Here is a 15,528-nt window from a genome sequence, read left to right on the forward strand (position 1 = left end):
AATTGTCTCCTAAGCCACCTTACTGCTAACTCCATTCTAGACCCCCTCCAATCCGGGTTCCGCCCTTTACATTCCACTGAAACTGCCCTGACCAAAGTCACTAACGATCTACTATCGGCTAAATCCAAAGGCCTCTTCTCTATCCTCATCCAGCTTGATCTGTCGGCTGCCTTTGACACTGTTGACCACCCTCTCCTGCTCAACACCCTCCGCTCCTTTGGCATCACTGGCACGGTCTTCTCCTGGTTCACCTCATACCTCTCCGATCGCTCCTTCTCCGTCTCCACTCCGAGCTCCTCCTCTCCTACTACCCCCCAGCCAGTCGGTGTTCCCCAAGGGTCAGTCCTTGGCCCTCTCCTCTTCTCCCTCTACACCACCTCTCTGGGCACCCTCATCAGCTCCTATGGTTTTCATTACCACCTTTATGCTGATGATACCCTAATCTATCTCTCCTCCCCCGACTTATCCCCATCACTCCTGTCCAAGGTCTCCGAATGCCTCACGGCCATCTCAGCCTGGATGACCCAACGCTTCCTGAAACTAAACATGGCTAAAACTGAACTTCTAATCTTCCATCCCCCGAACATCCCCTCTTCTCCCACTATCTCCATCAGCATTGGTGAAACCAAGATCACGTCCACCGACCAAACGCGCTGCCTCGGTGTCATCATTGACTCCTCCCTCTCTTTCACCCCCCACATTCGTGCTCTCTCACAGTCTTGCCGCTTTCACCTACGCAACATCTCACGCATCAGACCATTCCTCTCCACTGACGCGACCAAAATTCTCATTCACTCTCTTGTCATCTCCCGCCTTGACTACTGCAACATCCTTCTCTCTGGGCTACCTCTCACCCGCCTCGCACCTCTCCAATCCATTCTCAACGCTGCTGCTAGGCTCATCTTCCTCTCCCGCCGCTCTACCTCCACCTCCCCCCTCTGTTTATTTCTTCACTGGCTCCCCATTCCTTTCCGAGTTCTCTTTAAACTCCTCACCACCACCTACAAGGCTCTCTCCTCCTCCACAGCTCCCTACCTCTCTTCACTGATCTCTATCCACACTCCCTCCCGTCCTCTTCGCTCCATCGCTGACCGCCGACTGACCTCTCACCTAATCACCTCCTCCCACTCCCGTGTCCAAGATTTCTCTCGCGCTGCCCCCCTGCACTGGAACAACCTCCCGCCACCCATCAGGCTATCTGATTCCCTTACCTCCTTCAAGCGCTCCCTCAAAACCCACTTTTTTCGACTAGCCTATCCCTCCTCCTAACCTCTTTTGATCCTCCTATCCTGCCTCTGTTCCCCACCGTTCCTACTTATCCTATTGTATTTCGTTCGTCCACCCACCTATTTTTAGTATGTTAACTCTTATGAGCAGGGCCCTCCTTCCTCACGTACTCACCCTACCTCATTACCTCACCTGTGCTCCTGTCCTGTTCTTCCCTTCCTCTACTTCATCTTCAGTCTCCTTGACAATTTTGACACCTACTTCTGAACTGATGATGATTTTAGTTCTACCAGCTATACCCCTATTTATACTGTATCTTTCTACACACCCTGTACGTTACCTTGTAATTTGTTTTTTTTTATTTGCTATGTACGGCGCTGCGGACACTTTGCGGCGCCTTATAAATAAACGTACTACTACTACTACTAGCCGCAGGAGTGCACATTGCTAGCGATCTAGTGGGTACACATTATGGTGCCCATATGTCCCATTGCATCCGATCGCATCTTATGGTGCCTAAAGTGCCCTCTTCCAGCACCCGATGTCGCATGCCAACTGTGATGCCACATGGTTGCTGGAAGAGGGCGGGTGGTGGAGTAGCGTAGCACTTTCAGGGAGCGCTGGCGGCGGTGGGGGTAGTGGCAGCAGCAGAATTTGAAAAAAAAATGAAAACACTGGTTGGCCCTCTGATTGGCTGAGAGAGAACAGTGTTTTAAACAGTTATTTTTATTCTGTCGCCGCCGTTAATCCCCGCCACAGCCAGCACTCCTTCACATCGATACGCTACACCGACGGACACCGCCAGCACACTCCCTCTTGCCCCCTTTCCCCGAACCTGACGCCTTCCCGAAAGCGATCCCTCCGCCCAACAATTGCATTTGAGTGATCACATGTGGTTAAGAACCACATGCGATCACTCCTGCGATTCGGTAGATATTATGTGCAGCACATACTATCTATCGACACAACATTCGACCGCGGGGCCCGCTCATTGAGTCGCTTGGGACTTGACTTGACTTGAGATGTGGCCGAAATATAATGATTGTATGCAATATTGCATAAGACGTGTATGGGCTACATTAGGATGATTTGAACAATTTCTCCTAATGATTAGTCGTTATCGGGAAAATCACTCAAATTGTACCCGACATACCAGTGACTGCAGAATACTGCATTACTGAGCTGAATGCATGAGAAATATCCTACATTCAGCCTTTAGTAAATTGCCCCAACGCTTAATGAATGCATTAATCACAAAGAAATTGATCATGATTTTTGGCTTGATAAACATGCCCCTAAGTGTTATATTAACTACAGGGTGTCAATCCGCCTTTCTTTTGCAAGTCTCTGCACCTTCACACGAGGGGGGTCACAGGTGTTTGGCAGAATCAGACATGTAAAGAGTTAAAAGAATTCTGCAAAGTGTAGCATATAATATAGACAAGATCACAGTGGATAATTTGCCTGAGGCTCCCATTCTCACTGGGGAAACTGCTTATACAATAAGGTATGTGGTTGAATGGGCCTCTTTATGAATAGAGTGGGGAGGTGGTGAAGGGGGACGTTAGGTGTTACTTTAAGATAATCAACATATCCAGTAGGTGGTGTAAATATGCTTCTAAAAAGACATTTCAAAACGTCACTTTTTCATACACAAAGATTAAGAAGGATGCTTATTGTACAACAAGCAGGAAGTGAGGCTTCAGATCGGTTCAGAACATAACCCAGCCTGCTGTTATAGACGCACATTAAGGAATCCTGGGACAATACAAGCACATGGCTTCTGAGGAGCCTACCTCTGACAGTAAGGCTTGTTCAATTCTGCTTATCTTATGCACAAGGTTATAGAAATGCATGATGTGTCATTTTCTTTATTTCCTATTTTTGCACAAGAATAAATAAAGTGCTGTCCATCTCTTTCAGCGCTTGTTTTATTAGCAAGTTAAGACGAATTCCTTGGTGAAAGGTGTGCTGTTTATTTAGTGCGTTTTGTGCTCACGCCATCTGTCAGAGGTTAGGACTGTATTGTTAGGGTTTAACCTTAGTGAATAGCGTAGAAGAGCGCTAGCATCAATACAAAGACAGTTCTTGGGAAATTGAGTTTCTTCGTGGTTCTTCTTTTCTAATGTACAAATCAGTCAGTGCGCTTATTGCAGCGTCCGCTGCTTGGAACAAAATGTGAGTAAGAAAGAGGTCATTGTATTACTTTGGAAAAGAACTAAATGTGCTTTTTGTAGACGCTTTGGGGGATAATACTATTACTGTATTGCTTATGCTTTTCACTTGTTAGAAGTTTACAGGTTGTGTTTGCATCCGTCCGATATGTCAGAGGCATTGTGCAATATTGGCTACATCAACCACAAAAAGTTAAATAATTTACTTAAGAGTAAAGCTGATTAGACGATATTTTTAAACGATATGCACAATAACATTATCGTTAACGATATTTATGTGCATATTTTCTCCGGCAGGTCTCTAGCGACCCCCTTTGTCATCTATACATGCAGTACAATCCTCACTATATATCAGTGACGGCAGGCTCCTGGAATGTGGCCACTAAATTATATCATTTGTAAAATAATTTAGGGCGAGATGTATTAAAGTACATCGCCGCCCCTCGCACCGATGTTGATCACATATGTACTGACATATGCAATCAACATCGCAATGCGGTGAAGGAGGCCCCTGCGATACCTGTGAGGGGGTGTGTGGGGGTCTCCATCACCTCCCTCGGCTCTCCTCACTCCCCCCACACTCGAAGGACCTCCGGCTGCGTTGCTAGGCGGAGGAGGAGTTTACCTTCCGGGTCCAGGCTTCTTGGAGGAAGGTATGCCAGGGGGTAGGGGGGGAGGCATCTGCGGCAGGGTTCGACAGAGGCGGTGGGTTGTGGCAACCGGCAATAAGAAGCCCATAGGCTTCTATAGGGTATCGCCATCCAAAGGAGGCGATACCCTGAGCGGCGAAAACGGGGGTTTTAATGCATTTTATCCTTAGTACATCCTGCCTTTAGGGGGTTATTTTGGTTTACTCCTTCTGGCAAATTCCTTCTTAGATGGACAAAACGATGAGCACTGCAGGGGGGCAGAGTTGTGAGGTATACATGTGGTTAAACATAAAAAAAGACACACAAAAGTGTCAACCTTTTTTTGTGTTGACCGTTTTTTGCGACCATTCCCATGTCGACTTTTTAACAGTATCGACCTTTTGCAATCTTTTTGTGATGTCTGCTCTTTTCGTGTGGACCTATTGATCCCCTCAACATATGGAACTTATTGGGTGGACCTATTTCTGGTAGATCCATTGTTCCACAGCCATAAAGGCAAGGTCACCACTTTATTATGACTAGCTTCACTAATCAGTGTTTTACTAGTGTTTAGGCATAGTGGGTAAGTGATGCACTGTGACTGTTTATATGGTGATGGGTGGGCATGTTTTGCTTTGGGGGAGCTATACTGTCTAGAACCTCACTGACAAGTTTTATCGAAAGTAGAACCTCACATTCCGTGGCATAACTATAAATGACGGCCCTCCCCTCCACCAAACATTTCAGCTGGTTATATTTGCACTTTAACAGTATATTGGTATATATACAGTATATTGGCATGGTATGGAAGAACAGGTATAAGCTTAGATCAATTGATGTTGAAGACCATACATTTAATAGTTATTATAAGAACCTTATAATAAAAATAGACCTGGATCTCAAAAGTGAAAGCAGTCAGTATGCGGAGGGAGTCACAGTCACTGCCAATTTCCATCTATAGTAAGCATACACAAATGCTGGAGAACACTGCTGAAGGAATGTTGGAAGCCGTGACCACATTGTCTTTGGTTTGCTGTTTATTATGGAAATGATGAGTGGATTGGGACCTGAGGAGAAATGTGTGGAACAGGAATGCAATCGTTTTCCTTGATCAATTGTTCTATGTCGCACTCACAAACCATCTTTGTCTGTACACAGTCAGGAGGTAAAATGTCAGCTTGGGAACCTAAAGTCTTTGACACACACACACACACACACACACAAACACACACACACACTCTGAGTTCCGAGGCTTTTGAGATTTCAGAGCAGGGCTGGCCAAAGCGGTCCTCGATATCTACCAAAAGTTCAGGTTTTCCAGACCACCTAGCTCGTGCACAGGTGTAGTTGTTATTAACTGTCACATTTCCAAACATGTGCTGCATTCATTCCTAACTGACACATTCTACAGATCCACAGGTGTCTTGGAGAACATAAACTGTTGGTAATGGGCCCCATACATCAGCAATCACAATTTATGGATTTTCAGATATTGGGATATTTTGGCCAGATAAATGGATTTTCAGATCTATCTGACTTTGCCCACACATTACAGTTTTTTTCAGTGATCGGCAGATTTTTCCATCTAAAGATTGCATCTTCATATCTGGAAATTGCTCCAATCGATTGTCATTTCAGCTGTTCATAATGTAAATAGATGAAGAAAACGAATTGGGAATGCCCACACATCTAAAAAAGATCTGCAGATAATACCAGATTATTAAACATGTTTAAAAACCTGAGGGGCGGTGATCACGGCGCGTCAGACGTAGGACGGAAGTCCGGAGCTCTCTGACGTAGGGCGGAAGGAGACGCCGAGGAGATGCACGCGGTTGAGAGAGAGGAAGCCTGAGCCTGCCCGGCTCCCTCCCAGCGTATCCCGCATCCCCCGCTAGGAGATTGCCCTCCGAGAAATGCAGCGAAATACCGCACGGCCAGTAAAGGGAATCGGCGGGGAGTGAAGTGGCGGCCCGGAACCTCCCTCCCAGCGTACCCCGCATCCCCCGTTAGGAGACTGCTCTCCGAGTGATGCAGCGAAATACCGCACGGCCAGTAAAGTGAAGTGGCGGGGAGTGAAGTGGAGGCCCGGAACCTCGAGACACAGCTCTTTGCTGCAGATACCGGACAGCCTCCGACTGCAGTTACCAGACAAGTGCCGGTTATACCTTTGTGTCCGGGGGAGCACCAGCGGAGACCTGCCCCAGCCTGCACCGGGTGAGACAGCAGGTCATATGGCGATGTGACAGGCCCGATAACGAGCAGCCTGCCTGAAACCCCGCATGCTGCATGGTGCCTGTGGGTGTCTGGCAGGAATGATAGCCAGCAGAAGGACTGTGATAAACAACGCCTAGGCAAGGGACAGGCTGGTGTGTGATCGGCTGGAACTGCTGACATCGTATGATACTGATGGCCCCACTTTAGCCGCACTAAGAAGCCAGGAGTGTGGAATCCTGAGCCGGTATCGTGAGTACGGAGTGCAAAAAAAAACTTGTTTAAAAAAAAAAAAGAAAAATTTCTTTCTGTTGACTGGTTACCTGAACTCTGTGATTAAACATGGGGAAAACTGGGCAGGCAAGTGCAGCAGCAAAACTTGAGAAATTTGCAAGAGGTACTCCCCAGACACGGTTAACTACAGGGGAATCCCGACAGTCAGTATCCCCCCGTAAAACTGAGCTATCTGGGACTAGCATATGTGAATCACCGGCTGAGGCCTCTCTCCAGCAGCTCCTGGAAGCAATAAATGGCTGCGAGAAAAGACTGGGGGAAAAAATAGAGAAAACCCAGGCTGATATTGCGTTATTGAGGCAAGAAGTCCAAAGTGTAAACGCAAGAATGGATGAGGCTGAATCAAGGATATCACAGTTAGAGGACTCGCAAAACTCAGTAAAAACCCAAATAAACCAAATAAAAGGGTCTATGGCAGGGATACAGTCCCAGGTCTCCGAAATGGAGGGCCGGTTGAGGCGGAATAATATCAGGCTGGTGGGGGTTCCCGAGAGAACAGAGGGGGGTGCCCCGGAAGAGTGGTTGGAAAAATGGCTGGCAACAAGTTTTGGGAGAGAGGTTTTGTCCCCACAGTTTTGCATTGAAAGAGCCCACAGGGTACCAGGGAGACCTCTGCCACCGGGGGCCCCGCCAAGGATGCTGATTGCAAAAGTAATGAACTTTAGAGACCGGGATGTGATTATCCGCCAGGCTAGGTCAAAAAGCCAGCTGGAAATTAATGGAGCCAAAATCATGATTTTTCCAGACTACTCCAGAGAGGTACAAAAGGAACGTTTGAAATATGTGAACATCAAGAAGAGGCTACGAGACGCAGGGATCCAGTACTCTGTGATGTTCCCGGCAAAGCTCAGAATCATAATTGATGAAGAGACAAAATTCTTTTCCTCAGCAGAGGAAGCCTCTATATGGCTGGAGAACTATAAAGTTAAAAAGAAATAGTAGAAGGCTGACTTTGTGATGGATGGGCTAGATTGATATGGTGACCCGTGGTATAGAGGGGGACCAGGCCCTGGCAGAAGGTCCATGGGTGGGCCAAAATCAAAGGGCTATGATATAGAAATTTTTACCTTAAGTGTATGTTGGCCTGACCCAGTATTGGCTTGTGTAATGATGGTGGCTGGAGGCTTGGCAATAGGAAGGAGGAATATTAAAGGAGATGTTTGGTGGGGGGGGGGGGGGGGGCAGTGGGTGGGAAATTGGGGTTTAATATATAACTTAAAAAAAAAAAAAAAGAAAAGGGGAGCAGTGCATTCACAGTAGATACGACGCATAAGAGATATGTCAGAGAGCTCACTGTATTGGTGATCACAAGGAAGAAGATTCCAATTTTCGTCCTGCGAATAGAAGGTAATATCCTTAGTGGATATAGGGAGTGAGTGTGGGGTAAGGGTGGTGATAGGGGAGTTAGAGTATGGTATGAAGAGGGGTGGAATGGGTATAAAGTATCCTTTAAATGGGAAGGTATACAGGGAGGGGGGTGGGGGTGTGGGGGGGGGAGGTGGGTGGGAATCACTGGCCTATTTAAGAAGAACAGCATTATGTTAAATATTAGGGTTATAAGTAGGAAGCAACGAATATGTACACATAAACATAAATGGTGAAGTTTTTATATTGGAACACCCGCGGCCTTAATGATAAGATAAAGCGGACCACAGTAATGAATCAAATTAAGAAGCACGGTGCACAAATTATATGTCTGAGTGAGACACATTTAATAGAAGATAGAGGTGGTGTGTTAAAAACACCGTGGGTAGGATCACAATTTCATTCATGTTTCACGAACACATCAAGGGGGGTGTCAGTTTTGAGTCATAAAAATGTGCCTTTTAATTGTAAAAGAAAGGCTATAGATAAATATGGTAGATACGTTTTCTTGGAATGTCAGATATATAGTATGGATATATGTATTTTGGCTGTGTATGTCCCTCCACCCTTTCAATATGATGTCCTAGAAAAAGCAGTTGAATTTACGGCCAAGGCAATGGGGACGGAAATTATGTGTCTTGGCGACTTTAACAATGTAATGGACCCAGGCATGGACCGATGGAACCGGGGTGGGGGTGGAAGCAAAGCAGGGAATAAGGGGTTTAATAGGTTCATGATGGACATTGGGTGGAGAGATGCCTGGAGGGAAAAACACCCTGATAGTCAGATGTTTTCATGTTATTCCAGTTCATTAGAGGCATTGTCAAGAATTGACATGATCTTCGTCAATGACGGAATGCTCCCCAAAATAGAAAAAATAGAATACCTCCCTCATGGTATATCAGACCATTCCCCCATTTTGGTACAGGTTAGCCAACAAATAGATAGGGGACAGCATATGTGGAAATGCCACCCAAATTGGTTAGAACAAATGGGAACGGGGGCAGAGTTGGAACAGGAATGGGAGGAGTTCTTCTATAATAATACTGAGTCTGCTCCGGACACTGTTGTATGGGATACAGGGAAAGCGGTAATGAGAGGGTCATTAATTAAACAAATTGCACAAATAAAAAGGGTAACTAGGGAAAAGAAACAGGAACTAGAGAAGAAAAATAATGCCTTAGAGAGGTTGTACTGTCTGGATAAAACGGAAAAAACCAAGGAAGAATGGCTGACAGCAAATAGGGAATGGAAAAAAGAGTTGGAAATAGAAGCAGTAAGACAGCAAAGGTTCCTAGCCCATGGGAAGTATATAAATGATGATCGACCCGAGAGTTATATGGCCCAATTAATTAAAAACTCAATACCCCAAAACCACATAATAAAGCTAGAGGTTGAACCAGGGGTGATGGTGGAATCCACCCCAGAAATTGCACAAGTTTTTGTTAAATACTATAAAGAACTGTATTCATCCTCATTAAGACAGGGGGAGGCAGAAATTAAACAGTTCCTAATGGGGATACCAACCCCGCAAATTAATAAAGAACAGTCTGCAACATTAGAACTGCCCATAACGGTGGAGGAGACAATGCATGCCATTAGGAAACTCCCAGGAAATAAAGCATCGGGATGCGATGGGATACCAGTAGAATTCTTTAAAAAATATAGTGAGAAGTTAGCCCCACGATTAACGGCTTTGTTCAATAATAGCCTAAAAGAGGGTAGGTTGCCTGAATCAATGGATGAAGCCTCAATAGTGGTAATTAAAAAAGAAGGTAAGGACCCATGCAAACCTGATGCATATAGACCAATCTCTTTAATCAACGTAGATGCAAAACTTTTGGCAAAAATACTATCACGAAGATTGGAAACTGTTCTGAATAGTGTCATTCACCCGGACCAAACGGGGTTCCGAAAGGGCATGAGCACAAAAGAAAATATAAGGAGATTATATACAAACCTACAGGCCCAAAAAAAACAGGGGGAGGGGGAAAAAAAGGCAGTTATGCTATTGGATGCCGCAAAGGCCTATGATTGCATAGAGTGGCCATACTTATGGGCCACTCTGTGGAAGTATGGATTCGGCCCCAAATACATCAGTTGGATAAAACTATTATATAGGAAACCTAGGGCACGAGTTCAAGTGAATGGGTATACGACAGAGTCCTTTGGCTTGGCCAGGGGAACGAGGCAGGGGTGCCCACTGTCCCCTGCCTTGTTCAATCTGGCAATTGAACCTTTGGCCTGTCTATTGAGAACAACTCAGGAACTGGAAGGGAATGAGGACAGGAAGGAGATTATCTCAATGTACGCAGACGATATGCTGATTTACTTGAACAATTATAAAAAAGAAATACCAGTAGTTTTAAAAATAGTGGATACCTTTGGGAAGTTCTCAGGTTTGAGAATTAATTGGGGAAAGTCTAATATTATTCCACAAATTGGGCAAGCAAAGGAGAGAAGGGAAGGAGCTTTGAGCTGGGTGGATGACACTAAATATTTGGGAATAATAATCTCTAATAAATCAGAACAGTTTCTGGAATTAAATATAGAACCACTAATTAAATCATATCAGGATAAGGTAAAAACCTGGATTAGGTTACCCTTAACGGTAACTGGGAGAATCAACCTAATAAAAATGATGATATTGCCAAAATTTTTGTATGTGTTCCAAAATTCACCTGTCCCAATACCAATAAAATTTTTTAGAAAAATAGATAGTATCACCTCCTCACTAATATGGGCAGGAAAAAGGGCTAGAATAAAAAAAGATACGTTAATTAGGCCAAAAATAATGGGGGGATTGGGACTACCAAATTTTCAGATATATTATATAGCTGCACAGCTGGTCCATTCCCAGGATTGGATTAGCGGGAAAGAGAGTAATCTGGTAAAAAAAATAGTAGCTCAGAACTGTGGAAATATGTCACCCAGGCAGGCAATTATAATAGGAAATCAAAACAAAACAAGAAACCCATTGATAAATCAAGCAAGAAGTACATGGGATAAAGCAAACAAGATAATGGGATTTGAGGGAATTGACCCTGAAACTCCAGTCTGGACTAAAGGGAATAATGGAACAAATAAGAAGGGAAAGAATGATATCAGTGAAGAAGAGATTAGGGCCCCGTGGGGTAAGGTGGGAATAAATAATATAGGACAGGTGTACCAAGCAGGACTGCTAAAAAGCTATAACCAATTGGAAATAGAATATAAACTCCCGAAAGGGTTCTTTTTTCGTTACTTGCAGTTAAGGAGTAATCTTAATAATAGGTATGGAAGTGAAAGATTGATGGTGGCAGATTCCCCCATTAAGAAAATGTTGGATAGAGAAAAGAGAATGAAGGTGTCTGAAATATATAAAATTTTGGTGAATGAACTAATAAACCCCCAAATAGAGAAGCTTAGACAGGATTGGGAGCGGGATTTTTGGGGCTTGAACAATCAAGAGTGGAAGAGGGCATTGGCCTCTCCTACGAGGGCAACAGAAGCTATTAGATATCAGCAGATTCAGCTCTATATTCTGCATAGAGCATATGTCACACCGGTTAAAATGCGGAAGTATGATCCTCGTAGGAGTGATATATGCCCTAAGTGCAAAAAATATCCAGGCACTTTCCTACACCTGGTTTGGGAGTGTGAGGAAGTTAACGATTTCTGGGTACGGATAGGTCAGATACTGAATAAACTGGGAGGGCCAGTAAGGAGGTATGGGGCAAAAATATGCCTACTAGGTATCAACAGTGATATGGGGAGGGGGGACATTAACAATCAGTTGCTCGAAAAATTGTTGGCAATGGCAAAGGTGATAATTGCAAGGAAATGGTTGGCACAGGAAAAGCCGGAGGTGAGACAATGGCTAAAATTAGTGAATGATACGATGGAGCACGAGAGACATATGCACATTAGGAGACGAGGAAATACAAATAATTTTGAAAGTATATGGTCACAATGGACACAATCTAAATATTATAACGAATAGAAAGAGTATAGGAATAGGGAATAGGTAACACATGATATAGAAAGTGAGTAAATAGAACCGAGAGTTGGGAGATATAGGTAACAGTGATTTGGGGTGGGGGGATGGGGTGGGGGGAGAGTGGATGAAAGGGTGGGAATGTTTCAGAGTGTCAGGAGTATTGGAATAAGTCTATCTTCATGTTGTGCAAAACTTGTCAGTATTGCTCCTGTGGTATGTATCAAGGTATTTGAATGTTCTGTATGATATGATAATGTTTGTATAATAAAGAAATACTGAATAAAAAAAAAAAAAAAAAAAAAAAAAACATGTTTAAAAACCTGATTAAGCAATCGATTGGCGATTGTGATTGGGATTGCCAAAAGGGGGAGCCCACACATCTAAAATTAATTGTGGCAATCATCTCCATATCTGAAAATTGTCACAATTAATTGCTGATGTATGGGGCCCTTAACTCTTAAGGACCAATTTGGCCGCCCCTGGATTAGAGAATTGTTCTTTGGTTTAGTATAATTTCTGTTGAACAATTATCAGGATTGATGGGTCTAGTTGTATAAAGGGGTAGTAGCTATATTATACCCAGTGAATCTATGGGGAATAGGGTATAATTTGTAAACGTGTCTTATCATATGCAGTATACTGTTGTCTTTTTCAGTTTCTGGTGTGTATGTGCTTATTTGTGTGTGAGTACGGTGTGCTTAGTGTTGTGGGACCAGTAAATCTATCCTTTATTGAGGCAACTCTGCAGACACCAGGGTTGTGGTATGGGACATTTCCATGACCAAAATATGGTCAGGACCATTGTGCAGGGGATTGCCAATCATCAATGTTGGCAGATCATATGGATAGGACAGGAAGTCGGGTCCGTAGATGTGTGGCCCTCATTAGACTAGATTTTATGTTTAGTGTTACTATGGATAGAAATGAGAACCAGCTTTAGGGAGGACAGAGAGCAAGGAGGGAAATAGGAGGCAGAGGAGGTTGACAGGAGGCACTAAACTGGATAGTCAGACATCAAATAAACGCCAAACATGCACTATACCTGCAACTCTCTGGGAGTGAGCAGCCAGACCGGCACAGTATAGTAGGCACATCCTTGTATAGCATCCCAGAAGCTGTACACTGTAATTTAGTGCATCTCATTTATTGGAATTATGAGTTAAGCACCTATTTATTAGTTACCGCATGTTAGGTTACTCCAGAGGTTCCCAAACTTTCTTGAATCATGGTTCCCCAGTGTATTAGCATTTTTTTTACAGCCCCCCTTGGATATTGACACATTTGGAAAAAAATATTAAATTCAGTAATTTGAGGCCTACCTTGCATTCAGTTATGTGGTGGTATAAAGTTGTGCTTCTGATTGTCCACATGTTTTATGTTTGGCAGCAACTAGCATGGGTTTTACCTATGACTAAAATATTTGTTCTCACAAGATGGATACTTACAGATAATCCCTAACGCAATCCCCGGACCCCCACAAGCCTATTGCCCAGGCACTAACTGCCATTTGAAATCCCAACCTTCTGTCTTGAACACACATATAACAGGAAGCAGGGGCGGATTGAGACTGGAGCGGGGGGATGAGGGGTGCGGCCTCATGTAATGCGCGGGGGCGGGTGACGGTGGTATGTAATGCGTGCGGGGGGGTGCGGCATTATGTAATGCGTGCAGGCGGGGTCGGCGGGCGGCTCACCTGCTGCTTCTTTCAGTGCGGTGCTGAGCGTCAGCTTGAAGGCCCTGGGAGGTGCTGTGCGCGCATGTGCAGCAGCCTCCCGCGGCCATTTTGGATTTGGGCAAAGTGCTGCGGCCACTGCCCGCGGCCCAGCCAGCCCAGGGGGGAGCGCGGCCGGACCCTTTTTAAAGAGTTTTGGGCCGGCCCACCGGGTAATGGCCCGGTTTCCCGGGGGGCCAATCCGCCCCTGACAGGAAGCGACAAGGTGCTGCTAATCAGCCTGACAATACATCCTAGGAAAATCTGGGTTGGATCTTCCTAGCCCTGCTGCTGCTGCTGCTACTACTGTACTGTACTGGATCTTTCACATTACCCTCATGTGGAATTATGCTGTCCCTGCCACTGTAGGGAATTGGATCACCTGAAAACAGCAATAAAATGCTACACCTAAATTGCCCTGTTTAGAATACAACATACAACACCATTTGTTCATGACAAAATATACTAAACATCGGGCTTGCAAAGCAGTTTTGCATTGTGCATATTTACTAAGCTCCAAGTCGCTAATCCAAAGTATTTTAATGAAAACAGTAAACCACCCAATTAATTAGTGTATTTTGAAATACCATAGCAAAAGTATTAAGTCAACAGGACACCATAAGAGCGGAACCAACACTAGACATTACAAGCTAGGGCTGGTGCCACTCTAGCATGAGGACAACAGCACAACTTTTACACTAACGAGAGTCATAGAACCTATTATTCCCAATTGAAATGAACAGATGTGCTCTGATTGTTCTGAGCTAAAAAAAATAGCCAATCTGAGGGATACAGTCCCATGTTGATCAGTCTAGCGCTAACTGGTACTATAGAGGTGGGACACCATTCCTGATGTGTAACTCATAGCACTGATTGTAGAAAACTTCAGGGGGCTACATGCTCTTTGTCCACCAGATTGTTCCACAACCAGCCAAGGCTGAAATGTTGGTACTGCTCTTACTTTTAGGAAGAAACACAACCATTTTTTTTTTTTATATTCTCTGTTTTATTATTTTCAAAAACCAAAGTTCAGTGCTTAATGGAGGTTTTCTGGTGGTTTAGTGGCGGTTTCAGTATAGAAGGTCAAATCTATGTTAAATACATTGGAAATCCAACGTTAATCTGTGCCAATCCCATTGGTTAAAAGTAATTATTACCTAGTAATTACCCACAAGTTATAGTGTCCTGTTTGTCACATGACCTCAGAATTCGATATAAAATTCTGACTGACACTGCATGTTCACTTTCTCCAATGACACAGAGGCATTGCACCTTCCTGGTCTCCAATGACACAGAGGCATTGCACCTTCCTGGTCTCCAATGACACAGAGGCATTGCACATTCCTGGACAGAGAACTCCTGGGCCATACCTGCTGTTCGAGAAAGAAAGCTGATGATCCTATGAAAAATAATCCCTTTCTGATTTAGATTGAACTACTATGCCCATCCCCCCGCTCCCTACGGTAGTGACTTGGAGTATGTCACAGAAACTTTGAAATAACTCATAAGTCTATGCATTGAATACACGGTATTAAATATTTCCCAAGAATAAGCAGTAATGACAATGTTGACGATTGATTCTGTACAAAGCAGCTAAAGTGTTAAAGGTAGAAAGTTTCTAACATGCGTTTATCAAAATTTGTTCTTCAACATGTACAGTATGTTATTCTAGATAAGGGACTGATAGTAGCCTGTGTTCAACAAGTGTGGTTTGGTGGTAAACAAGAATTCTCAATGATACCTTATACGGTATGTATATAGATATATATATATATATATATGGAGACAACAAGCAGACAGAGAACATGCTGATTGAGACCTTTACCAGAGGGGAATCTATGTTTAAATATAGAGAACAAGGCATATGTATAAACACTATTTTACAGGAAAGCCTTCTAAAAACAGGAGCTTGGACCACGGTATGTAGTTAATTGGCAA

General features: G+C 44.1%; 1 protein-coding gene across 2 annotated transcripts in view; it reads left to right on the plus strand.

The window, feature by feature from the left end:
* Positions 1-2,895: 2,895 nt before the first annotated feature.
* Positions 2,896-15,528, plus strand: part of EDARADD (EDAR associated via death domain) — a 44,256-nt gene continuing 31,623 nt past the window's right edge. The window contains exon 1 of one of the 2 annotated variants that reach the window (XM_083174642.1): positions 2,896-3,031. In XM_083174642.1, the coding sequence (XP_083030768.1) occupies positions 3,004-3,031 (28 nt within the window). In that variant the 5' untranslated portion in view covers positions 2,896-3,003. The remainder of the gene's footprint in view (positions 3,032-15,528) is intronic. The other variant, XM_083174643.1, reaches the window with a different exon arrangement.

The sequence above is a fragment of the Crinia signifera genome, chromosome 3 (assembly GCF_055691185.1).
Source record: "Crinia signifera chromosome 3, ASM5569118v1, whole genome shotgun sequence".
Lineage (NCBI taxonomy): Eukaryota > Metazoa > Chordata > Amphibia > Anura > Myobatrachidae > Crinia > Crinia signifera.